We start from the raw sequence: 25596 nt of genomic DNA, 5'->3' as shown, positions 1-25596 counted from the left end.
TTAAAATAGATTTTTGGGAGGTTTGTATCATTTGATTTACACAACATGCCTACCACTTTGAAGATGCAAAATATTTTTTTATTGTGTAACAAACAAGAAATAAGACAAGAAAAACTGAAAAATGTAGCGTGCATAACTATTCACCCCCCCAAAGTCAATACTTTGTAGAGCTACCTTCCGCAGCAATTACAGCTGCAAGTCTCTTGAGGCATGTCTCTATAAGCTTGGCACATCTAGCCACTGGGATTTTGTCCATTCTTCAAGGCAATACTGCTCCAGCTCCATCAAGTTGGATGGGTTCCACTTGTGTACAGCAATCTTTAAGTCATACCACAGATTCTCAATTAGATTGAGGTCTGGGATTTGATTAGGCCATTCCAAGACATTTAAATGTTTCCCCTTAAACCACTCAAGTGTTGCTTTAGCAGTATGCTTAGGGTCATTGTCCTGCTGGAAGGTGAACCTCCGTCCCAGTCTCAAATCTCTGGAAGGCTGAAACGGGTTTCCCTCAAGAATTTCCCTGTATTTACCACCATCATTCCTTCAATTCTGACCAGTTTCCCAATCCCTGCCGCTGATGGGGATGGTGTTCTCGGGGTGATGAGAGGTGTTGGGTTTGCGCCAGACATAGCGTTTTCCTTGATGGCCAAAAAGCTCAATTTTAGTCTCATCTGACCAGAGTACCTTCTTCCATATGTTTAAGGAGTCTCCCACATGCCTTTTGGTGAACACCAAACACGTTTGCTTATTTTTTTCTGGCCACTCTTCCGTAAAGCCCAGCTCTGTGGAGTGTGGTCCTATGGACAGATACTCCAATCTCCGCTGTAGAGCTTTGCAGCTCCTTCAGGGTTATCTTCGGTCTCTTTGTTGCCTCTCTGATTAATGCCCTCCTTGCCTGGTCCATGAGTTTTGGTGGGCGGCCCTCTCTTGGCAGGTTTGTTGTGGTGCCATATTCTTAAACATTTTTAAGAATGGATTTAATGGTGCTCCGTGGGATGTTCAAAGTTTCTGATATTATTTTATAACCCAACCCTGATCTGTACTTCTCCACAACTTTCTCCCTGACCTGTTTGCAGAGCTCCTTGGTCTTCATAGTGCTTCTTGCTTGGTGGTTCCCCTTGCTTAATGGTACTGCAGACTCTGGGGCCTTTCAGAACAGGTGTATATATACTGAGATCATGTGACAGATTATGTCACAATTAGATTGCAGACAGGTGAACTTTATTTAACTAATTATGTGACTTCTGAAGATAATTGGTTGCACCAGATCTTATTTAGGGGCTTCATAGCAAAGGGGGTGAATACATATGCATGCACCATTTTTCCTATATTTTTATTTTTATTTTTTGAAATTTTTTAAACAAGTTAACTTTTTCATTTCACTTCACCAATTTGGACTATTTTGTGTATGTCCATTACATGAAATACAAATAAAAATACATTTAAATTACAGGTTGTAATGCAACAAAATAGGAAAAATGCCAAGGCACTGCATGTACAGACTCAGTGAGCATAGCCTTGCTATTGAGAAAGGCCGCCGTAGGCAGACCTGGCTCTCAACAGAAGACAGGCTATGAGCACCCTGCCCACAAAATGAGGTGTAAACTGAGCTGCACTTCCTAACCTCTCGCCCAATGTATCACCATATTAGAGACACATACTGTATGTCCTTCAGATTACAGATCCACAAAGAATTAGAAAACAAACCCGATTTTGATAAACTCCCATATCTACTGGGTGAAATACCAGTGTGCCATCACAGCAGCAAGATTTGTGACCTGTTGCCACAATAAAAGGGAAACCAGTGAAGAACAAACACCATTGTAAATACAACCCATATTTATGCTTATTTATTTTCTCTTTTGTACTTTAACCTTTTGTACGTCGTTACAACACTGTATATATACATAATATGATATGTGTAATGCCTTTATTCTTTTGGAACTTCTGTGAGTGTAATGTTTACAGTTCATTTTTATTGTTTAATTCAGTTTTATATATTATCTACTTCACTTGTTTTGGCAATGTTAACATATGTTTCCCATGCCAATAAAGCCCCTTGAATTGAATTGAGAGAAAGTGAGAGAATGAGAGATTGAGAGAGATAAAGAAAGAGAAAGGGAGAGAGAAATTGAGAGCGATAGAGAGATAAAGAGAGAGACAAACAAACACAACAGCCACCTATTGGTCTGACGCTCTGAGCCCTTACCTCCATCCAGGTCGTCGCTGCCGAAGTGTCTCCTGTAGAAGAGCATTAGCTCAATCTTATAACACTTATACAGAGAGATGAGGAAGAGCAGCAGCAGCAGAATGGCGCCCAAACCCCCTGCCAACTCTACCGTGTACATCAGCTCTGCAGAGAGAGAGAGAGAGAGAGAGAGAGAGAGAGAGAGAGAGAGAGAGAGAGAGAGAGAGAGAGAGAGAGAGAGAGAGAGAGAGAGAGAGAGAGAGAGAGAGAGAGAGAGAGAGAGAGAGAGAGAGAGAGAGAGAGAGAGAGAGAGAGAGAGAGAGAGAGAGAGAGAGAGAGAGAGAGAGAGAGAGAGAGAGAGAGAGAGAGAGAGAGAGAGAGAGAGAGAGAGAGAGAGAGAGAGAGAGAGAGAGAGAGAGAGAGAGAGAGAGAGCGAGAGAGAGAGAGAGGGAGAGAGAGAGAGAGAGGGGGAGAGAGAGCGAGAGAGAGAGAGAGGGACAGAGAAAGAGAGAGGGAGAGAGAGAGGGGGACAGAGAGAGAGATGAGAGGGAGAGAGAGAGAGGGACAGAGAGAGAGAGAGAGAGAGAGAAAGGAAGAGAAGGGGAGAAAGAAAGAAAGACCATGTCATCAAAACTATTGAGTCAGTCAATAATGTTTCCCAACACCATAATTACTTGATGTACGTATATGTATGTGCATGTGCATGGTAGTACACAGCTGTTTGCATGTGCTGCAATAAGAAGACATCAGACTGCAGAGTAATAGAGTCATCCCTGGTCTCTACGCTCTGCTCTGTTCTACCCTGCTCTGCTGAATCTACCCTGTTCTGCGCTGCTCTGCTATACCCTGCTCATGTCTACCCTGTTCTACCGTGCTCCGCTCTGTTCTACCCTGTTCTACCCGGCTGTGCTCCGTTCTACCCTGCTCTACCCAGCTCTGCACTGTTCTACCCTGCTCTGCTCTGTTCTACCCTGCTCTGCTCTGTTCTAGCCTGCTCTGCTCTGTTCTACCCTGCTCTGCTCTGTTCTACCCTGCTCTGCTCTGTTCTACCCTGCTCTGCTCTGTTCTACCCTGCTCTGCCCTGCTCTGCTCTACCCTGCTCTGTTCTACCCTGCTCTGTTCTACCCTGCTCTGCTGCATTCTACCCGGTTCTGCTCTGTTCTACCCTGCTCTGCTCTGTTCTACCCTGCTAATGTTTACCCTGTCCTACCCTGCTCTGCTCTACCCGGTTCTACCCTGCTCGCTCTGTCCTACCCTGCTATGCTCTGTTCTGTTCTGTACTACCCTGCTCTGCTCTGTTCTGCTCTGCTCTACCCTGCTCTGCTCTGTTCTACCCTGCTCTGCTCTGTTCTGATCTACCCTGCTCTGCTCTATTCTGCTCTGCCCTACTCTACCCTGCTCTGCTCTGTTCTGCTCCTCTACCCTGCTCTGCTCTGTTCTGCACTAGCCTACTCTGCTCTTCCATGCTTTGCTCTATTCTGCTCTGTTCTACCCAGCTCTGCTCTGTTATACCCTGCTAGTGTTTTGTTCTGCTCTGTTCTACCCTGCTCTGCTCTTATCTACCCTGCTCTGTTCTGCTCTGACCTACCCTGTTCTGCTGTGGTATACCCTGCCCTGTTCTGCTCTGTTATACCCTGCTATGTTCTGCTCTGTTCTGCTGTGGTATACCCTGCTCTGTTCTGCTCTGTTCTACACTGCTCTGCTCTGTTTTGCTGAGTTATACCCTGGTCTGCTCTATTCTTGTCTACCCTGCTCTGTTCTGCTTTGTCTATTCTGTTCTGTTCTACCTGCTCTGCTCTGTTCTATTCCCCTCTACCCTGCTCTGCTATGCTCTGTTTTACTCTGCTTTACTCTGTTCTGCTCTGTTTTACTATGCTCGGTTTTCTCTGCTCTACCCTGCTCTGCTCTGTTTTACCCTGCTTTGCTCTGTTCTGCTCTGTTTTACCCTTCTCTGCTCTGTTCTACCATGTTCTGCTCTGCTCTGTCCTACCCTGCCTGCTCTGTTCTGCTCTTTCTACCCTGCTCTGCTCTACCCTGCTCTGTTCTACCCTGCTATGCTCTGTTCTACCCTGCTATGCTCTGTTCTGTTCTACCCTGCTCTGCTCTGCTCTGTTCTGCTCTGTTCTGTTCTACCCTGCTCTGCTCTGCTGTTCTACCCTGCTCTGCTCCGTTCTACCCTGCTCTGCTCTGTTCTACCCTGCTCTGCTCTGTTCTACCCTGCTCTGCCCTGCTCTGTTCTACCCTGCTCTGCCCTGCTCTGTTCTACCCTGCTATGCTCTGTTCTACCCTGCTATGCTCTGCTCTGTTCTGTTCTACCCTGCTCTGCTCTACCCTGCTAGCTCCGTTCTACCCTGCTCTGCTCTGCTCTGCTGTTCTACCCTGCTCTGCTCTGCTCTACCCTGCTCTGCTCCGCTCTACCCTGCTCTGCTCTACCCTGCTCTGCTCTGCTCTACCCTGCTCTGCTCTGCTCTACCCTGCTCTGCTCTGCTCTACCCTGCTCTGCTCTGTTCTACCCTGCTCTGCTCTGTTCTACCCTGCTCTGCTCTGTTCTACCCTGCTCTGCTCTGAGCCGTGCAGCACATCCACATGGAAGAGACGGGGGGATTATGATGACTTGAGGAAAAGAGAGGGAGAGGAGGAATGTGATGATCTAAATTTGGGTTCATTGTCTAGGTGAGCCATGACACAAAGTGTATAACCTTCATCCTTATACCAACTTCATCTTCCATTTCCTTGACAGTCATTCTCCTCATCCCTCTCTCGCTCTCTCTTTCCCTCTTTCCTCCCTCCTTCCTTCCTCAGACAGAGCCCTCCCTCCCTCATCACTCATCAATTCTGCATCCTGGGAGGAAAACATGAGAACAACTAAACACTCGTCTGTTGGGAAAAGAAGAGAAGCCATTGGCTGCTTAAATAACCATCACATCTGCTCTATTGGCTAAAGTGACAACCACCACATAAAGACAGCCTAGCACAAGTCATGCCAGAGAACTAAGAATAATGGACGAATGTAAGAAAAACAACAACAAAAGAGACAACTGAATGAAATGGAGCGCAAACACACATCGCTATGGTGGCAAACACAAACGAGCTCTGAACCTAACACAGACTGGTGGGTGAGAAGACTGAAGATGGAGAGGAGGAATATTGGAAGGGGGTATGGATGGAGAGATGGAGAAAGAGAGAGAGAGGGACCGGAGAGACGTTTATGCTGCCTGGGTTATAAAATCATCAGATCAATTACTAAGAGGTATGGGTGTGAGAGAAAGAGAGAGCCCTTACCCCTTCAGGAGAGTGTATTGTGAGGTATGGTTGTGAGAGAGAGCCCATACCCCTTCAGGAGAGTGTATTGTGAGGTATGGTTGTGAGAGAGAGCCCTTACCCCTTCAGGAGAGTGTATTGTGAGGTATGGTTGTGAGAGAGAGCCCATACCCCTTCAGGAGAGTGTATTGTGAGGTAGGGTTGTGAGAGAGAGCCCATACCCCTTCAGGAGAGTGTATTGTGAGGTATGGTTGTGAGAGAGAGCCCATACCCCTTCAGGAGAGTGTATTGTGAGGTATGGTTGTGAGAGAGAGCCCATACCCCTTCAGGAGAGTGTATTGTGAGGTAGGGTTGTGAGAGAGAGCCCTTACCCCTTCAGGAGAGTGTATTGTGAGGTATGGTTGTGAGAGAGAGCCCTTACCCCTTCAGGAGTGTGTATTGTGGGGTAGGGTTGTGAGAGAGAGCCCTTACCCCTTCAGGAGAGTGTATTGTAAGGTATGGTTGTGAGAGAGAGCCCTTACCCCTTCAGGAGTGTGTATTGTGGGGTAGGGTTGTGAGAGAGAGCCCTTACCCCTTCAGGAGAGTGTATTGTGAGGTAGGGTTGTGAGAGAGAGCCCTTACCCATTCAGGAGAGTGTATTGTGGGGTAGGGTTGTGAGAGAGAGCCCTTACCCCTTCAGGGGAGTGTATTGTGGGGTATGGTTGTGAGAGAGAGCCCATACCCCTTCAGGAGAGTGTATTGTGAGGTAGGGTTGTGAGAGAGAGCCCTTACCCCTTCAGGAGAGTGTATTGTGGGGTAGGGTTGTGAGAGAGCGCCCATACCCCTTCAGGAGAGTGGAGGAGGGGTGAAAAGCCTTACCCCTTCAGGAGAGTGTATTGTGGGGTAGGGTTGTGAGAGAGCGCCCTTACCCCTTCTGGAGAGTGTTTTGTGGGTTATGGGTGTGTGCTATGGGTGCATTGTCCCCACCCCACCCCCCATTTTTACGCTGCTGCTACTCTCTGTTTATTATCTATGCATAGTCACTTTACCTCTACCTACATGTACATATTACCTCAATTACCTCGACTAACTGGTGTCCACGCACATTGTACTGGAATCACCTGTATATCGCCTCGCTACTGTTATTTTATCGTTTCTCTTTAATTATCTGTTAAATTTCTAAAAATATATATTCTTAAAACTGCATGGTTGGTTAAGGGCTTGTCAGTAAGCGGTTCACTGTAAGGTCCACACCTGTTCTATTCGGCGCATGTGATATATACAATTTGATTTGATTTGAAAGAACCCTTACCCCTTCTGGAGAGTTGGATGGTGGCCTGCCGTCTCCCGTTTCCATTCTCCACATAGCAGGAGTAGTTCCCCAGGTCCCCCTCTTCCACCGAGTGGATCATCAAGGAGATAGCCACTTCCTGTTCCCCCAGGTGCTCCCGGACCACCCTGCAAGACAAGAGAAAACAATCATTAATGGAGTGGATGGTAGTCTCTGTGGGAGTAGTCACATGTTCCCCTCCGTAGGAGGGTGCAACGTGACAGAGGTGATAAATACTGTGTTGAAAGCCAGACAAAGTCATTCATGTTTCCTACTAACTATGATGTCCATGTCTCCTCACTTCATAGCAGTCTCGAGGTTAGAGAGACAGTCAGTCTCGAGGTTAGAGAGACCAGCCAGTAACCGGAGAGTTGCCTTTTCCAATCCCAGGGCTGACAGGGAAAAACATTGGTTGGGTGATTGACTCGGTTTGCTGTGTCTTGAATGAGATGAGGACTGCAGAGCCTACAGAAAGTATTGAGTTTGCAATGTGCTGTAAGCACGGGCTGGGTGATAAAACATAAAATGAAGGTGTTACTGTACAGGAGTATATTTACTGTGAAGCACTGGAAGTACAGGAATGCTATGTTATTCACCATAAGTCAAAAAATGTATCTATGATCTGTAAATATATTCAACATAGCTCACAAATAAAACTACCATTTGAACAAATGTAGAAGGATTTGTGAGGAAATGTTTTGAAATCCCTAACATTTACAACTGTGGAATGTGCATTTGAGCATTAAAAAAGTTGTTGTGGGTCTGTGTTCTGTGCTTACAGAATTTAGACTTTTTTTCTGCATGTTGATGTATTACAATCCACAAATGTGACTTTAAATGAGAGTCGGCTATTTCCATTAATTGGGATAATCTGTGTCATTTGACGCGCAGAGTGATGACATCGCGGCTGTGTCCTTCTTGGGAGAACACTTTCTAGCTACAAGAAGAATGATCAACTTCATGAAATGTGAGCATAACATTTATTTATTCAACAAATCATGTTAAGATGTTCAACAAATTACTTTCATATGAATGTTAAATTCGACCTTTGGGGAATGCAACCCCAAGTGTGTGCTTTCGACATCAGCCGACTCGCCATACTAGCTAACTAGCTAGCGTTGGAATCTACCAATAGCTAGCAGGCGATCTCATCAACTGTTTAGACTAACAACCAAAGTTAAACTTACGAGGTAATTGTTAATTCAGAAATGTGTCAATTATGAAGAACCGCTCAGTTTTAAAATCCTTAATTGGTAATCTGGCTAGCAAGCTAATGAGAAATGTTTCATTCTGTTTTCTTTCAGAGAAATGTATTCTTTGACAGGACATGTCACTCTCTCAACTGGTGTGGCAGTAAGAAATTGGAACATTATCTGATTAAAAACATTAGAAATTCAGGTGACAAGATCGCCTTACGTTAGTTAGTTAGCTAGCTTGGCAAGTGGGCGAAAGCACACACTCGGGGTTGCATGCCCCAATGGTCGAATTTAGCATTCATATGAAAGTCATTAATTAAAATGTTAACATAATTTGTTAAATAAATAAACGTTAGACTCACATTTCATGAACTTTTTGTCATGCCGCTCGATGTCACCGGTCTACTAACCACCGGTCCTGGCAACCATGATTACGCTCACCTGCTTCCCATCATTACACACACCTGGACATCATTATTTCCTTGATTATACCCCTTTTTTTAATCCCTCAGTAGACATCAGTCACTAGGTAGTATTGTTTTCTCTCACGGTCTGTACACTTCTCATGTTAAGTTCATCTGCATTTATTCATTATTAAACTCAACTTCTGCACCTGCTTCCTGCCACCCGGCGTACACGTTACACTACTTCTAGCTAGAAAGCGTTCTCCCAAGAAGGACACAGCCATCACTCTGCGCGTCACGTAACACAAAGATAATCCCAATGAATGGAAATAGCCGACTCTCATCTGAAGCTACATTTGTGGATTGTAATACATCAACAGGCGAAAAACAGTTCTAGAAATTCTGTAAGCACAGAATATACATCCACAAGCACTTTTTGAATGCGCAAAAAATGCATATTCCACAGTTGTAAATGTTAGGGATTTCTGAACATTTGTTAAAATTGTAGTTTTATTTATGAGCTATATTGAATCCATTTTCAGATCATAGATTTATTTGTGACTTATGGTTTAATTTGTGAAATATTTTAAGATATTCACAGTTCATATATTGAATATATGCACGGATCGTTAGTTATGTTGAATATACACACGGATCGTGGTAGACACATTTACAGAATAAAGAAACTAATCTCATTCCATATGTTTCTTCCTGGGAGGAAAAAAAATAATGATATCGGGAAGATAATGTTTTTATAGCAGCTGCCATGGAAACTGAGCGGAAGGAGAGAAAGTAATATTCCATAAAGTAAATGAGTGTCCCCCGCTGAGTTGTTGGAGGCTGGCGGAGGAGAGAAGGGATACATGATGCTCCCTCGTTCTTCACACACAACTACTTAGCCTACTTATAAAGCACCCTCAGCACAGAGGCACGCACGAGGGAAAGAGGGAGAGAGAGTGAAAGAGAGTGTTTGAGAGTGTGTTTGCGTGTGAGAGAAAGAGAGTGAGTGTGTGTGTGTGTAACTGTCTGTATGTGCATTAGTGTGTAGCCTATGTACTACAAGTGAGCACTGGGGAGAAAGAGATAGAGAGACAGAGGGGAGAGAGAGGAGAGGGAGATAGAGGGGGGGAGAGAGACAGAGGGGAGAGAGACAGAGAGAGAAAGAGAAAGAGGGATGACTGTTCCCTGATGTACTCTCCCCAGGCTCTTAGTGAGCACACAGCAGCATATACAGTAAATTGAGTTTGTTAGAGAGCTTTGTAGTCTGTAATTGAGAATGCATCGTGGGCTTTGTAGGACGTGATTGAGACTGCATAATGGGATTTGTAGTTTAAAATTAGTGCTATCTGAGAGGAAAGGGTTTGATGGTGGGTGTGCGGTAGGGTGGGTGTGGGGGTTAGGGGTTGATTGGCTTTTCTCTGGGGAGAGACAGGAGGCCGTTTCCATAATAAAACAGCATCTGGATAAGCTGATCCTAGATCTGTGCCCAATAGGCAACTTCTACCCAGACCAAACAGGCCAAGGGAACGTGAATGGAAGTTAGATGGGGATGTAATGGGACTGGACTTGGTGTGGTTGATTGTAGCTTAACCTGTTTAGGATAGGGGGCAGTATTTTCACTGCCGGATAAAAAAACGTACCCGATTTAATCTGGTTATTACTCCTGCCCAGAAACTAGAATATCCATATAATTATTTGATTTGGATAGAAAACACCCTACAGTTTCTAAAACTGTTTGAATGGTGTCTGAGTATAACAGAACTCATATGGCAGGCCAAAACCTGAGAAGATTCTATATGGGAAGTGCCCTGTCTGACCATTTCTTGGCCTTCTGTAGCCTCTTTATCAAAAATAGAGGATCTCTGCTGTAACATGACATTTTCTAAGGCTCCCATAGGCTCTCAGAAGGCGCCAGAACGTTGAATGATAACTCCGCAGTCCCTGGGCGAAAAACAGTAGGGGTTTTGGAAAGTGGTCGTTCTGAGAACAATGACACTGGTGTGCGCGTGAAGACTCCATTTTCTATTTTCAGTGTTTGAACGAAAACAAGGTCTCCCGGTTGGAATATTATCGCTATTTTACGAGACAAATCGCATAAAAATGTATTTTAAACAGCGTTTGACATGCTTCGAAGTACGGTAATGGAATATTTTGAATTTTTTTGTCCCGATATGCGCTGGTGCGTCACCCTTCGAATAGTGTCTTGAACGCAAGAACAAAACGCAGCTATTTGGATATAACTATAGATTATTTGGAACCAAAACAACATTGGGTGTTGAAGTAGAAGTCCTGGGAGTGCATTCTGACGAAGAACAGCAAAGGTAATCAAATTTTTCTTATAGTAAATCTGAGTTTGGTGAGTGCCAAACTTGGTGGGTGTCAAAATAGCTAGCCATGATGGCCGGGCTATCTACTCAGAATATTGCAAAATGTGCTTTCACCGAAAAGCAATTTTAAAATCGGACACCGCGATTGCATAAAGGAGTTCTGTATGTATAATTCTTAAAATAATTGTTATGTTTTTTTGTGAAGTTTTCGGTGGGTATGCTAGTTCTGAACGTCACATGCTAATGTAAAAAGCTGTTTTTTGATATTAATATGAACTTGATTGAACAAAACATGCATGTATTGTATAACATAATGTCCTAGGAGTGTCATCTGATGAAGATCATCAAAGGTTAGTGCTGCATTTAGCTGTGGTTTTGGTTTTTGTGACATTATATGCTAGCTTGAAAAATGGGTGTGTGATTATTTCTGGCTGGGTACTCTCCTGACATAATCTAATGTTTTGCTTTCGTTGGAAAGCCTTTTTGAAATCGGACAATGTGGTTAGATAAAGGAGAGTCTTGTCTTTAAAATGGTGTAAAATAGTCATATGTTTGAAAAATTGAAGTTTTTGGATTTTTGACGTGTTTGTAATTCGTGCCACGCTCTATCATTGGATATTGGCGAGGCGTTCCTCTAGCGGAACGTCTAGATGTAAGATTAACCCCTGGATGAGGCAAACATCAACAAGAGATTTTAATTTCTTCTCTGTTGGGGTTCTAGTCTAGACTGTCTGTCTTGTGTGTGACAATGATCATAGGAGCTGGCAAGACAGCACAAACAGATCTGGGTTCAGGCTAGCTGGAGTAAATGCTCCTCCTGAACAAAATGCACTATTCTTCCAACAGCTCCTCACTTCCTCATTAGTAAAGCCAGTGAATGCTGATTCTGCTCATTTAACTGATCAACTACAAACGTATTCAGTACCTTTATTTCATCCAAAGCCCACCTGAGAACCCGTTATGAACAGAACTAAATGAGCTGAATACCCAATCGATAATTCTGAGGCAGATTGGTTTGGCTCATTTTTTTATCTCACACATACACACGCACACAAACACACACGGCCCCCGTGCTAATGCCCAACCATGCATGCTATGAAAACAACAATAGCCCTGTTGCCATCTGCGATGCAAATGATAATTTATGGACCTGCGTTTTAATAGAAATGTAACTAGTCAGAATCAATATGTTGGGTTGTTTAAATATAACCCTGGTGGGTTCCCTGGGTTCTATGGGCTGAGGTTGCTGATGCATTAGTAATGGACAGGCCAGGAGAGTGTGGGTGGGAGGCAAAACCTTGGAAACAGGTCCACATCCCTGTAGCAGTGGATTGGAAGATACTTTGGCTGCATGGCTGAAACATACTGTACATGATTACATGTTTTAATTTTACATTTATTTGGTAATGTTTACAAGTTGCTAACCATTTGGGAGGTTACTCTGTCTCTCTCTCTCTATTTAATTTAATTCAATTCAATTCATTTTAAGGGCATTATTGGCATGGGAAACGTTTGTTTACATTGCCAAAGCAAGTGAAATAGATAATAATCAAAGTGAAATAAATAATACAAAATTAACAGCAAACATTACACTTACAAAAGTTTCAAAAGAATAAAGACATTTCAAATGTTATTATGTCTATATACAGTGTTGTAATGATGAGCAAATAGTTAAAGTACAAAAGGGAAAATAAATAAACATAAATATTGTTTGTATTTACAATGGTGTTTGTTCTTAACTGGTTGCCCTTTTCTTGTGGCAACAGGTCACACATCTTGCTGCTGTGATGGCACACTGCGGTATTTCACCAAATAGATATGGGAGTTTATCACCATGCCGTCCATGGGAGGGGTGCGTCACTTGAGTGGGTTGAGTCACTGACGTGGTCTTCCTGTCTGGGTTGGCGCCCCCCCCTTGGGTTGTGCCATGGCGGAGATCGTTGTGGGCTATACTCGGCCTTGTCTTAGGACGGTAAGTTGGTGGTTGGAGACATCCCTCTAGTGGTGTGGGGGCTGTGCTTTGGCAAAGTGGGTGGGGTTATATCCTGCCTGTTTGGCCCTGTCCGGGGGTATCATCGGATGGGGCCACAGTGTCTTCTGATCCCTCCTGTCTCAGCCTCCAGTATTTATGCTGCAGTAGTTTATGTGTCGGGGGGCTAGGGTCAGTCTGTTACATCTGGAGTATTTCTCTTGTCTTATCCGGTGTCCTGTGTGTATTTAAATATGCTCTCTCTAATTCTCTCTTTCTGTCTTTCTCTCGGAGGACCTGAGCCCTAGGACCATGCCTCAGGACTACCTGGTATGATGACTCCTTGCTGTCCCCAGTCCACCTGGCCGTGCTGCTGCTCCAGTTTCAACTGTTCTGCCTGCGGCTATGGAACCCTGACCTGTTCACCGGACGTGCTTGTTGCACCCTCGACAACTACTATGATTATTATTATTTGACCATGCTGGTCATTTATGAACATTTTAACATTTTAACATTTTGACCATGTTCTGTTATAATATCCACCCTGCACAGCCAGAAGAGGACTGGCCACCCCTCATAGCCTGGTTCATCTCTAGGTTTCTTCCTAGGTTTTTGGCCTTTCTAGGGAGTTTTTCCTAGGGAGTTTTTCCTAGCCACCGTGCTTCTTTCACATGCTTTGCTTGCTGTTTGGGGTTTTAGGCTGGGTTTCTGTACAGCACTTTGAGAATATCAGCTGATGTACGAAGGGCTATATAAAAATAAATTTGATTTGATTTGATTTGATCCAAATTGGATTTGTTTTCAAATTATTTGTGGGTCTGTGTAATCTGAGGGAAATATGTGTCTCTCTCTCTCCATCCTGCGCTCTTGTTTAAGTTTTTCCCAAATCCTAACCCCTTCTAACCTTTAAACCTCTCCATCTTCTACTTTGTGTACATCTTCTCATTCCCCCTCTCCTCCTACCCCTTGGCTCTCTCTCTCTGTTTGATAGTAATGAGTGTGTCCATCCCATTAAGGGTGTGTGGAGTGATCAGGGGAGTAAAGTCTGGGCTGTGGGAGGATCAGAGCAGGCCTGGGGTAAAGGCTGCATGGACAATAAAGAATACATGATCAAATATATTATTGATCCACAGAATGAAATATCTGGTTGCATTATTAAAGAGATATAGCCCTTCAGCTGAGGAGAGAGAGAATCCTAGAGAGAGAGAGAGATGGAGGGAGAGAGAGAGGAGGGAGAGGGAGAGGAAGATTGCTAACCTTAAAACTGAGCTCGGTACCTGACTCTACCCACAAAACCAAAACACAAGCCCTCCCTCCCACCCCTAGTCCATCTGCATTCCTCTACGTTCAGTGAGGTAGAGGGTATTGACAGTAGTGAGGGAGAAGGTAGTGACGGTAGTGGGAAGTGACGGTAGTGAGGGAGAGGGTAGTGACGTAGTGAGGTAGAGGGTAGTGACGGTAGTGAGGTAGAGGGTAGTAACGGTAGTGAGGTAGAGGGTAGTGACGGTAGTGCGGTAGAGGGTAGTGACGGTAGTGCGGGAGAGGGTAGTGACGGTAGTGCGGGAGAGGGTAGTGACGGTAGTGCGGGAGAGGGTAGTGACGGTAGTGAGGGAGAGGGTAGTGAGGTAGAGGGTAGTGACGGAGAGGGTAGTGAGGTAGAGGGTAGTGACGGTAGTGACGGTAGAGGGTAGTGTCGGTAGTGAGGTAGAGGGTAGTGTCGGTAGTGAGGGAGAGGGTAGTGTCGGTAGTGAGGGAGAGGGTAGTGTCGGGGTAGTGACGGTAGAGGGTAGTGACGGTAGAGGGTAGTGACGGTAGAGGGTAGCGACGGTGAGAGGGTAGCGACGGTAGAGGGTAGCGACGGTAGTGAGGGAGAGGGTAGCGACGGTAGTGAGGGAGAGGGTAGTGAGGTAGAGGGTAGTGAGGTAGAGGGTAGTGTTGGTAGTGAGGTAGAGGGTAGTGACGGTAGTGACGGTAGTGAGGTAGAGGGTAGTGTCGGTAGTGAGGGAAGTGACGTAGTGAGGTAGAGGGTAGTGTCGGTAGTGAGGGAGAGGGTAGTGTCGGTAGTAAGGGAGAGGGTAGTGTCGGTAGTAAGGGAGAGGGTAGTGTCGGTAGTAAGGGAGAGGGTAGTGTCGGTAGTGAGGGAGAGGGTAGTGTCGGTAGTGAGGGAGAGGGTAGTGACGGTAGTGAGGGAGAGGGTAGTGACGGTAGAGGGTAGTGACGGTAGTGTGGTAGAGGGTAGTGACGGTAGTGAGGGAGAGGGTAGTGACGGTAGTGAGGGAGAGGGTAGTGACGGTAGTGAGGAGAGGGTAGTGACGGTAGTGAGGGAGAGGGTAGTGACGGTAGAGGGTAGTGAGGTAGAGGGTAGTGTCGGTAGTGAGGTAGAGGGTAGTGACGGTAGTGAGGGAGAGGGTAGTGACGGTAGAGGGTAGTGAGGTAGAGGGTAGCAACGGTAGTGAGGGAGAGGGTAGTGAGGGAGAGGGTAGAGACGGTAGTAAGGGAGAGGGTAGTGACGGTAGAGGTTAGTGTCGGTAGTGAGGGAGAGGGTAGTGACGGTAGTGAGGGAGAGGGTAGTGAGGTAGAGGGTAGTGACGGTAGTGAGGTAGAGGGTAGTGACGGTAGCGAGGTAGAGGGTAGTGTCGGTAGTGAGGAAAGTGACGTAGTGAGGTAGAGTGTAGTGTCGGTAGTGAGGGAAGTGACTTAGTGAGGTAGAGGGTAGTGATGGTAGTGAGGGAGAGGGTAGTGAGGTAGAGGGTAGTGACGGTTGTAAGGGTAGTATGGGTAGTAGGGTGAGAGACGATGGTGAGGGAGGAGGTAATGAGGGTAGTGGGGGAGAAGGTAGTGAGGGTACTAGGGTAGTGAAGGTAGAGATGGTAGTGAGGGAGAGGGTAGTGAGGGAGAAGGTAGTGAGGGTAGTGAGGAAGAAAGTAGTGAGGGAGAGGGTAGTGAGGGTAGTGAAGGAGTGGGTAGTGACGGTAGAGGGTAGTGACGGTAGTGACGGTACTGAGGTAGAGGGTAGTGACGGTACTGAGGTAGAGGGTAGTGACGGTACTGAGGTAGAGGGTAGTGACGGTACTGAGGTAGAGGGTAGTGACGGTACTGAGGTAGAGGGTAGTGACGGTACTGAGGTAGAGGGTAGTGAGGTAGAGGGTAGTGACGGTAGTGCGGTGAGAGGGTAGTGACGGTAGTGCGGGAGAGGGTAGTGACGGTAGTGCGGGAGAGGGTAGTGACGGTAGTGCGGGAGAGGGTAGTGACGGTAGTGAGGGAGAGGGTAGTGAGGTAGAGGGTAGTGACGGTAGTGACGGTAGAGAGGTAGAGGGTAGTGTCGGTAGTGAGGGAGAGGGTAGTGTCGGTAGTGAGGGAGAGGGTAGTGTCGGTAGTGAGGGAGAGGGTAGTGACGGTAGAGGGTAGTGACGGTAGAGGGTAGTGACGGTAGAGGGTAGTGACGGTAGAGGGTAGTGTCGGTAGAGGGTAGTGTCGGTAGAGGGTAGTGTCGGTAGTGAGGTAGAGGGTAGTGACGGTAGTGAGGGAGAGGGTAGTGACGGTAGAGAGGGTAGTGAGGTAGAGGGTAGCGACGGTAGTGAGGGAGAGGGTAGCGACGGTAGTGAGGGAGAGGGTAGTGAGGTAGAGGGTAGTGAGGTAGAGGGTAGTGTCGGTAGTGAGGTAGAGGGTAGTGACGGTAGTGACGGTAGTGAGGTAGAGGGTAGTGTCGGTAGTGAGGGTAGTGTCGGTAGTGAGGTAGAGGGTAGTGTCGGTAGTGAGGGAGAGGGTAGTGTCGGTAGTGAGGGAGAGGGTAGTGTCGGTAGTGAGGGAGAGGGTAGTGTCGGTAGTAAGGGAGAGGGTAGTGTCGGTAGTGAGGGAGAGGGTAGTGTCGGTAGTGAGGGAGAGGGTAGTGTCGGTAGTGAGGGAGAGGGTAGTGACGGTAGTGAGGGAGAGGGTAGTGACGGTAGTGAGGGAGAGGGTAGTGACGGTAGAGGGTAGTGACGGTAGAGGGTAGTGACGGTAGTGTGGTAGAGGGTAGTGACGGTAGTGAGGGAGAGGGTAGTGACGGTAGTGAGGTAGAGGGTAGTGACGGTAGTGAGGTAGAGGGTAGTGACGGTACTGAGGTAGAGGGTAGTGACAGTAGGAGAAAATGTGCATCTTAAAAAAAAATAACCAATAACCGTCATCTACACATTCAAACATAACTGACCAATATCCCAAAGGAACCATATGATAGTTTAAAGGGAAGGGTAGTGACGGTAGTGAGGGTAGTATGGGTAGTGGGGTGAGAGACGATGGTGAGGGAGAAGGTAGTGAGGGAGAAGGTAGTGAGGGTACTAGGGTAGTGAGAGAGAGGGTAGTGAAGGTAGTGAGGGTACTGAGGGAGAGGGTAGTGAAGTAGTGAGGGTAGTGAAGGTAGTGAGGGTAGTGAGGGAGAAAGTATTGAAGGAGAGGGTAGTGAAGGTAGTGAGGGAGAAGGTAGTGAGGGTACTGAGGGAGAGGGTAGTGAGGGAGAGGGTAGTGAGGGAGAGGGTAGTGAGGGAGAGGGTAGTGAGGGTAGTGAGGGAGAGGGTAGTGAAGGTAGTGAGGGTAGAGATGGTAGTGAGGGAGAAAGTAGTTAGGGAAGTGAGGGAGAAGGTAGTGAAGGTAGTGAGGGAGAAGGTAGTGAGGGTAGTGAGGGAAAGGGTAGAGAGGGTAGTAGGGTAGTGAGGGAGAGTGCAGTGAGGGTAATGAAGGAGTGGGTAGTAGGGGAAATGGTAGTGAGGGTAGCAGGTAGCGATAGCGAAGGCGAAGCGTGCTGAGAAATGGTGGTTGTTAACTATCTGACAGGGTCGTCTCCCCAGCTACAGTCTCTCTACACACAGCGCTCCACGCCTAATGGGAAATTCACACAGACCAGCCAATGGACTCGTTTAATATGTTACACTACTGGGAGGGAGAGAGACACGGACATGGATTTGTTAAGTGTGTTGTTACAGCAAAGAGAGAGAGCGAGAGAGCGAGAGAGCGAGAGAGCGGGAGAGCAAGGGTATATAAGGTGGACTCATTTGAATTTGTTGGAGGGTAGAGGAAGAGAGATTGAGAAGGAGAGGAATGGACTCATTGAGAAAGAGACATGGATATGGGTTTGTTGTATGTTATAGCATAGAGAGAGAGGGAGAGGGATAGAGAAAGAGAAAGAGAGGCAGTGGGGCAGAGAGGAAGATCGTAAATGGACTGTCTTAACTAGATATGTTACAATATAGAGATAGACATGGGAAATGGGCTTGTTTAAATGCCTGACATCATAAAGAGAAAAAGCAGAAATGTTCTTGTTTTGAATGTTTCAACGTCAGCCCAGAGACAGAGATAGAGATGGGGTTCAGTGGACTCAGTAGAGGTTGAGTGTGAAACAGAGATGAGAGTTTGAAGGAACACAGCCGTATGAACTGCTAGACTAAAGCAAACAGACGTACAGACAGACATACAGACACCAGATAGACTGGTGTGCTAAAGAGGTGTGATAGTAATAGCAGGAGCAACAGAACAGACTGGCTTTACCTGCCTGCCTGCCTGCATTCCTGCCTACCTGGGCTTGCAAAGGGAATAATTAGCAGCTAGATATGACAGTTTAGAGAATAGCTCCAGTGTCGTGTCCAGAGACAGTTTAGAGAATAGCTCCAGTGTCGTGTCCAGAGAAAGTTTAGAGAATAGCTCGTGTCACGTCCAGAGAGAGTTTAGAGAATAGCTCCAGTGTCACGTCCAGAGACAGTTTAGAGAAGAGCTCCAGTGTCACGTCCAGAGACAGTTTAGAGAATAGCTCCAGTGACGTGTCCAGAGACAGTTTAGAGAATAGCTCCAGTGTCGCGTCCAGAGACAGTTTAGAGAATAGCTCCAGTGACGTGTCCAGAGACAGTTTAGAGAATAGCTCCAGTGTCACGTCCAGAGACAGTTTAGAGAATAGCTCCAGTGTCACGTCCAGAGACAGTTTAGAGAATAGCTCCAGTGTCACGTCCAGAGACAGTTTAGAGAATAGCTCCAGTGGGCGGTCCAGAGACAGTTTAGAGAATAGCTCCTGTGTCGTGTCCAGAGACAGTTTAGAGAATAGCTCCTGTGTCGTGTCCAGAGACAGTTTAGAGAATAGCTCCAGTGACGTGTCCAGAGACAGTTTAGAGAATAGCTCCAGTGACGTGTCCAGAGACAGTTTAGAGAATAGCTCCAGTGACGTGTCCAGAGACAGTTTAGAGAATAGCTCCAGTGACGTGTCCAGAGACAGTTTAGAGAATAGCTCCAGTGTCACGTCCAGAGACAGTTTAGAGAATAGCTCCAGAGACAGTTTAGAGAATAGCTCCAGTGTCACGTCCAGAGACAGTTTAGAGAATAGCTCCAGTGTCGTGTCCAGAGACAGTTTAGAGAATAGCTCCAGAGACAGTTTAGAGAATAGCTCCAGTGACGTGGCCAGAGACAGTTTAGAGAATGGCTCCAGTGTTACGTCCAGAGACAGTTTAGAGAATAGCTCCACTGACGTGTCCAGAGACAGTTTAGAGAATAGCTCCAGTGCCACGTCCAGAGACAGTTTAGAGAATAGCTCCAGTGACGTGTCCAGAGACAGTTTAGAGAATAGCTCCAGTGACGTGTCCAGAGACAGTTTAGAGAATAGCTCCAGTGTCACGTCCAGAGACAGTTTAGAGAATAGCTCCAGTGACGTGTCCAGAGACAGTTTAGAGAATAGCTCCAGTGATGTGTCCAGAGACAGTTTAGAGAATAGCTCCAGTGTCGCGTCCGGAGACAGTTTAGAGAATAGCTCCAGTGTCGTGTCCAGAGACAGTTTAGAGAATAGCTCCAGTGTCGTGTCCAGAGACAGTTTAGAGAATAGCTCCAGTGTCGTGTCCAGAGACAGTTTAGAGAATAGCTCCAGTGTCGTGTCCAGAGACAGTTTAGAGAATAGCTCCAGTGACGTGTCCAGAGACAGTTTAGAGAATAGCTCCAGTGACGTGTCCAGAGACAGTTTAGAGAATAGCTCCAGTGTCACGTCCAGAGACAGTTTAGAGAAGAGCTCCAGTGTCACGTCCAGAGACAGTTTAGAGAATAGCTCCAGTGTCACGTCCAGAGACAGTTTAGAGAATAGCTCCAGTGACGTGTCCAGAGACAGTTTAGAGAATAGCTCCAGTGTCACGTCCAGAGACAGTTTAGAGAATAGCTCCAGTGACGTGTCCAGAGACAGTTTAGAGAATAGCTCCAGTGACGTCCGAGACAGTTTAGAGAATAGCTCCAGTGACGTGTCCAGAGACAGTTTAGAGAATAGCTCCAGTGTCACGTCCAGAGACAGTTTAGAGAATAGCTCCAGTGTCGTGTCCAGAGACAGTTTAGAGAATAGCTCCAGTGTCGTGTCCAGAGACAGTTTAGAGAATAGCTCCAGTGACGTGTCCAGAGACAGTTTAGAGAATAGCTCCAGTGACGTGTCCAGAGACAGTTTAGAGAATAGCTCCAGTGACGTGTCCAGAGACAGTTTAGAGAATAGCTCCAGTGATGTGCCCAGAGACAGTTTAGAGAATAGCTCCAGTGTCACGTCCAGAGACAGTTTAGAGAATAGCTCCAGTGTCACGTCCAGAGACAGTTTAGAGAATAGCTCCAGTGATGTGTCCAGAGACAGTTTAGAGAATAGCTCCAGTGACGTGTCCAGAGACAGTTTAGAGAATAGCTCCAGTGTCGCGTCCAGAGACAGTTTAGAGAATAGCTCCAGTGACGTGTCCAGAGACAGTTTAGAGAATAGCTCCAGTGATGTGTCCAGAGACAGTTTAGAGAATAGCTCCAGTGTCACGTCCAGAGACAGTTTAGAGAATAGCTCCAGTGACGTGTCCAGAGACAGTTTAGAGAATAGCTCCAGTGATGTGTCCAGAGACAGTTTAGAGAATAGCTCCAGTGTCGCGTCCGGAGACAGTTTAGAGAATAGCTCCAGTGTCGCGTCCGGAGACAGTTTAGAGAATAGCTCCAGTGTCGTGTCCAGAGACAGTTTAGAGAATAGCTCCAGTGTCGTGTCCAGAGACAGTTTAGAGAATAGCTCCAGTGTCGTGTCCAGAGACAGTTTAGAGAATAGCTCCAGTGACGTGTCCAGAGACAGTTTAGAGAATAGCTCCAGTGACGTGTCCAGAGACAGTTTAGAGAATAGCTCCAGTGTCACGTCCAGAGACAGTTTAGAGAATAGCTCCAGTGTCACGTCCAGAGACAGTTTAGAGAAGAGCTCCAGTGTCACATCCAGAGACAGTTTAGAGAATAGCTCCAGTGTCACGTCCAGAGACAGTTTAGAGAATAGCTCCAGTGACGTGTCCAGAGACAGTTTAGAGAATAGCTCCAGTGTCACGTCCAGACAGTTTAGAGAATAGCTCCAGTGACGTGTCCAGAGACAGTTTAGAGAATAGCTCCAGTGTCACGTCCAGAGACAGTTTAGAGAATAGCTCCAGTGTCGTGTCCAGAGACAGTTTAGAGAATAGCTCCAGTGTCGCGTCCAGAGACAGTTTAGAGAATAGCTCCAGTGTCGTGTCCAGAGACAGTTTAGAGAATAGCTCCAGTGACGTGTCCAGAGACAGTTTAGAGAATAGCTCCAGTGATGTGTCCAGAGACAGTTTAGAGAATAGCTCCAGTGTCACGTCCAGAGACAGTTTAGAGAATAGCTCCAGTGTCGCGTCCAGAGACAGTTTAGAGAATAGCTCCAGTGTACGTGTCCAGAGACAGTTTAGAGAATAGCTCCAGTGTCACGTCCAGAGACAGTTTAGGGGGTGCATAACATTTTGAAATGTAATCAATGCAAGGTGGATTTTTTCAATATAATTATGATGGTTCAACACATGAAATGCTTCAGCTGAGGTTTGGTACATTTCCCTATTTAAATAGATAATAAATCATTCCAAAAGTATTGTTACAGTGTTTGCATTCAAGGTCAGGATTTGATATAAGGGTATCAGTGTACAGCAGTAAATTCACTTGAACGTTACATCCAAAGTGTGAGTCATACCGTGACCTTCTGGGGTCACTAAACAAGTTTTATGTGCTTTATAGTAAAGACCTGGAATTTAACTGTACAAATGTATTACCTTTTAATGTGTCATGAACACAACCAGTCATGATGTTTTCTTCTGATTGTCAAACAAATCACTTCAGAAATTAGGTGAAGTAGGTTACCTACGCACGTTCGTCTACTCCAAAATAAATCCAGCATGCGAACAGTGCACTGTGCACCCGCCATTCGAATGGAAAGGGACATCTATTACAAGCACCATACGTGTACACAGTAGGGTCTATTTATGGATACCAAGGGAAGCCAAAATTGCAACAAAAAAAGAAACAAACGTATACAATTATTTCTCATTCATGATTTCCCTTAAATTCACCAGAGAAAGCATCCGAGCGAAGCAAACAGCGCCGCTCTGTCTTCGCATCTGTAACCCATGTATGAGATGCTGTCTGGCGAAAAATAATATTACATGTCTCCGGTGACTGATAAGTCTTGCTGTCGGCGCGTCTTGGTAAAAAATATCAATATATTCAGAGACGACCTATCAGATCTCAGAATTCCAAGGGGGGCCACTTGGGTGGCCAATAAGATTTCAGGGGTGCCGTGGGCCACCCCCTGGTCACGCCACTGAATAGCTCATCAAAGGCTTTGTGCTTAAAGTATCACATCATAGTATGGTCTACTACAGTATCCAATGGAGTCTGGTGATGTAGCTGCGTGTTGCTGTGTGATGTATCTATAAATCAGTTCAGTTGAACTGTGTACTGTGTTAGTATAGATAGTATAGTCTACAGGATTCATATTTAATATTGACCACAATTCCATAGTTACAATGTATTCATCCTTATCGTATCAGAGTGACTATGATCAGGTCATATGGTTACTACGTTAGAAGTGAGGGGAGTAAAACCACCACATGTCTCACTTGATTTCACTCTCTTCGACTCTCTCCTCATCCAGGTCCTCGATGAACTTCTCTCCCTTCATCCAGTAGACGAGAGGACTGACCGCTGACCCGCTGTAGCCGAAGAACGCTCTGCACGTCAGGTTCAGGGCACTTCCTGTGGAGACAGGAAATAGCACACTGTTATTCTTCTCAATCCTTCAACACAGACATTAGTAGTCTGCTGTACGTAGAGAAATAGGAGATCTGGAATATTTTTCTACACTGGTTAGCAGTAGAGAGAGCTAACCGGCACCTTCGGGTGGCCTTGGGGTCGATTTGGGAATGGGATGAAGACATCAACACTTCAAGTCATATCTATGGCTATATAGGTATGTAACAGCTAAACCTAGACACGCTAGGCCTTACCTAGACGTTTCACTGTGTACAAATAGTACAAAGTCACCGAACAAACACTCACTAACTCACTTTCATACTGGTACAGTCCCCCTTGGCGCGTCGGAACAAAGAGATCACATTCTGATGAAATCTTGAGCATGTTGTTCATCATGTCTCTGTATTATAAATCCTTACATGCATAGGAGACACAATGGTGGTCAAACAAATACCAGTCCCACACACCACAAGGGGGCACTGAAGAGCTTCCAAACGCTCAATGCCACCATCTGGGTTGGGAGAACGGAGAGTGTGGGTATGGGGTTTGACATAACTGTTATTTCCGCACATTAGATAGAAAACCTCAGTTCAGTATTCTTCTATTGTTGGTTCTAGTTCAGGTCCTGTGTGTTTGAACACATTCTCATCCAATGTGCTTACTGCTCCAGACAACAGGGAGAAACCACACTGCAAAGAGAAAAACAAACAGATTCTAGCATTGTCTCCAAACAATGAAACAGTCACCACTGTCTGTGATGCTGTAGAACCCTCAAACTCATCTCTGGACCTTGAAGCCAGTTCCACCATGCTTTTTCATCTTTCCACTCTAATCATTTTACATTTTTGTCATTAAGCAGACACTTATCCAGAGTGATTTACAGTCATGGATGTATACATCTTCGTACTGTTTTGTACTGGTTCCCCATGGGAATCAAACCCACAACCCTGGTGTTGCAAGCCTCATGCTCTACCAACTGAGCCACATGGGACCTAATCAGGGACTTGTTTAGACCTGGGACACCAGGTGGGTGCAATTAATGATCAGGTAGAACAGAAAACCAGCAGGCTCCAGCAGAGTAAGAGTTGAATCCCCCTGGTGTAGAATGTCTGTATATACTGCAGACACAGAAATTTCTAATGAACAGCTGCTTCCTAAATAGTAAAAAACACCAGGAGAAACCCCATACCTATCACCACTGACTACACACTGCATACTTCATTCATACTGCAGGGCTGAGAGCTCAGAGAAGCTTTTTTAATGAAATGCATGGAGCGCTTTCTCTCTCTCTCCACTCTGTATCGCTGTGTATTTGTGTTTCTCTGTGGGACTACTGCAGTAGCAGAGGGTTAGGCTACTGACTGAGAAACCACATGCCTCCATGTAAACACATGTACTGTATGTATGGATAGATGTATGGGAGCAGCTCATCACAGTGTCTCTGGAGATAAACTGTTGTGTCTGGCTCGGGGCAAACTGCTGTGTTTGGTGAGAGAGAGAGCGATCAAGAGAAGGGGGGTGAGAGAAGAGGGATTGAGATAGAAGGGTGAAGGGAGGGACAGGTAGAGAGAAAGAGAGAGAAAGAGAGAGAAAGAGAGAGAAAGAGAGAGGTAAAGAGAGAGAGGAGTAGAGAAGAGGGGGGAGAGAGAGAGACTAATGCAGTATAATAAAAAGGTTACAGGTGTTACTGGAGACCTGAATGCAATGCTAATTATGCTTTTGTGTGTTGACTGTTTCCTTTGACTCTAGTGAGGCCTTGTTGCTTTGCACAGTGGGTCCTGTGTGTGGTGTTGCTCTTAGTATATTGTTCATAACATACCGCCCACAGTAACTTCATACACATTCATTCCTTTTGGGTCCTGCCTAGAAAAAGCAGTTTAAAGTGGAAAGTTTGGGCCCACGACAATGAAATGCTAGCCTTTCCTGTGAGGAGCAGTGTCTGACATTTCCAAAGTTCAACAGCCATTCAGTGGATGGTATTTGTTCTGAGTATAGGACACTGGGCACACAGCATACACTGTACCTATACAAACACACAGCAGCATTTAGAACACTGGCAGGAAGCCTTCTAGAATGTTAAAATATAAATATAGAACACTGCTACTACAGAGATACCGTGATGATATCCTGAGGCCCATTGTCGTGCCATTCATCCACTGCCATCACCTCAGGTTTCAGCATGATAATGGACGGCCCTATGTCGCAAGGATCTATGTCGCAACATGTTTGCATACTGTTGTCTATGGTTACAGCAGAATGGCCATCCTACTGCATTATCTGATGGCAGTGGCAATGTCCAGAGACTAACACCAGAGAATGCGCACAGGGCCATACACAAACTTCATCACCTTCAAACCCCACACATTGTTGGTCAAGGTCATCGCTGAAGTTGTGGAACCCATCTGTGTCTGTGTGCGTGCTCCATGCCGGTGTTTTAAACCATAGATCAGTTTCAATCTGGTAATTTCATGCCTCCGTCCGTCCTGTGCTCCTGTAGGAAGTCTCCGCTGAGCTCTGGGGGAATCGCAGGAAATTGTCGGCAGCACCCTGTTGTGTCCTCCCTAATCCAGCCGTCACACCCCCTGGTTCCCACCCAGACCTCCATGCACGTGTGTGTGTAAGATGGACACACAGAGAGAAGCAACCTGATAGCAGTCCCCAGAAACAGTGAGCCTCTCTCTCCTCAGCTCTCTCTCTTTTATCACTGCATAACACAAAAGAAAACAGCACACGAACACTTTGCTATGACACTATGGGAAAAGTTGTAACGGTTGTCGTCGGGAATGGAGGACCAAAACGCAGCAGGAATGTGGATGCTCATCTTGTATTTATTTTAAAATAAAGTGAACACCAAAATAACAAAAGAAGAACTCACGAACAACAAAACAGTCTTGTCAAGCTCACACACGCAAA

At 46.0% G+C, this 25596-nt stretch overlaps 1 protein-coding gene across 1 annotated transcript in view; it reads right to left on the bottom strand.

The window, feature by feature from the left end:
- Window positions 1-25596, bottom strand: part of LOC106586724 (interleukin-1 receptor accessory protein-like 1-B) — a 468880-nt gene that overhangs the window by 15493 nt on the left and 427791 nt on the right. Inside the window, exons 7-9 of the mRNA XM_014174290.2 lie at window positions 22551-22686; window positions 6741-6886; window positions 2210-2353 (exon numbers count right to left, since the gene is read on the bottom strand). Coding sequence (XP_014029765.1) covers window positions 2210-2353; window positions 6741-6886; window positions 22551-22686 — 426 coding nt within the window. The remainder of the gene's footprint in view (window positions 1-2209; window positions 2354-6740; window positions 6887-22550; window positions 22687-25596) is intronic.

The sequence above is a fragment of the Salmo salar genome, chromosome ssa25 (genome assembly GCF_905237065.1).
Source record: "Salmo salar chromosome ssa25, Ssal_v3.1, whole genome shotgun sequence".
Taxonomy (NCBI): Eukaryota; Metazoa; Chordata; class Actinopteri; order Salmoniformes; family Salmonidae; genus Salmo; species Salmo salar.
The sequence above is the reverse complement of the archived record's forward strand: the minus strand, read 5'-3'. Positions and strand labels throughout refer to the sequence as shown.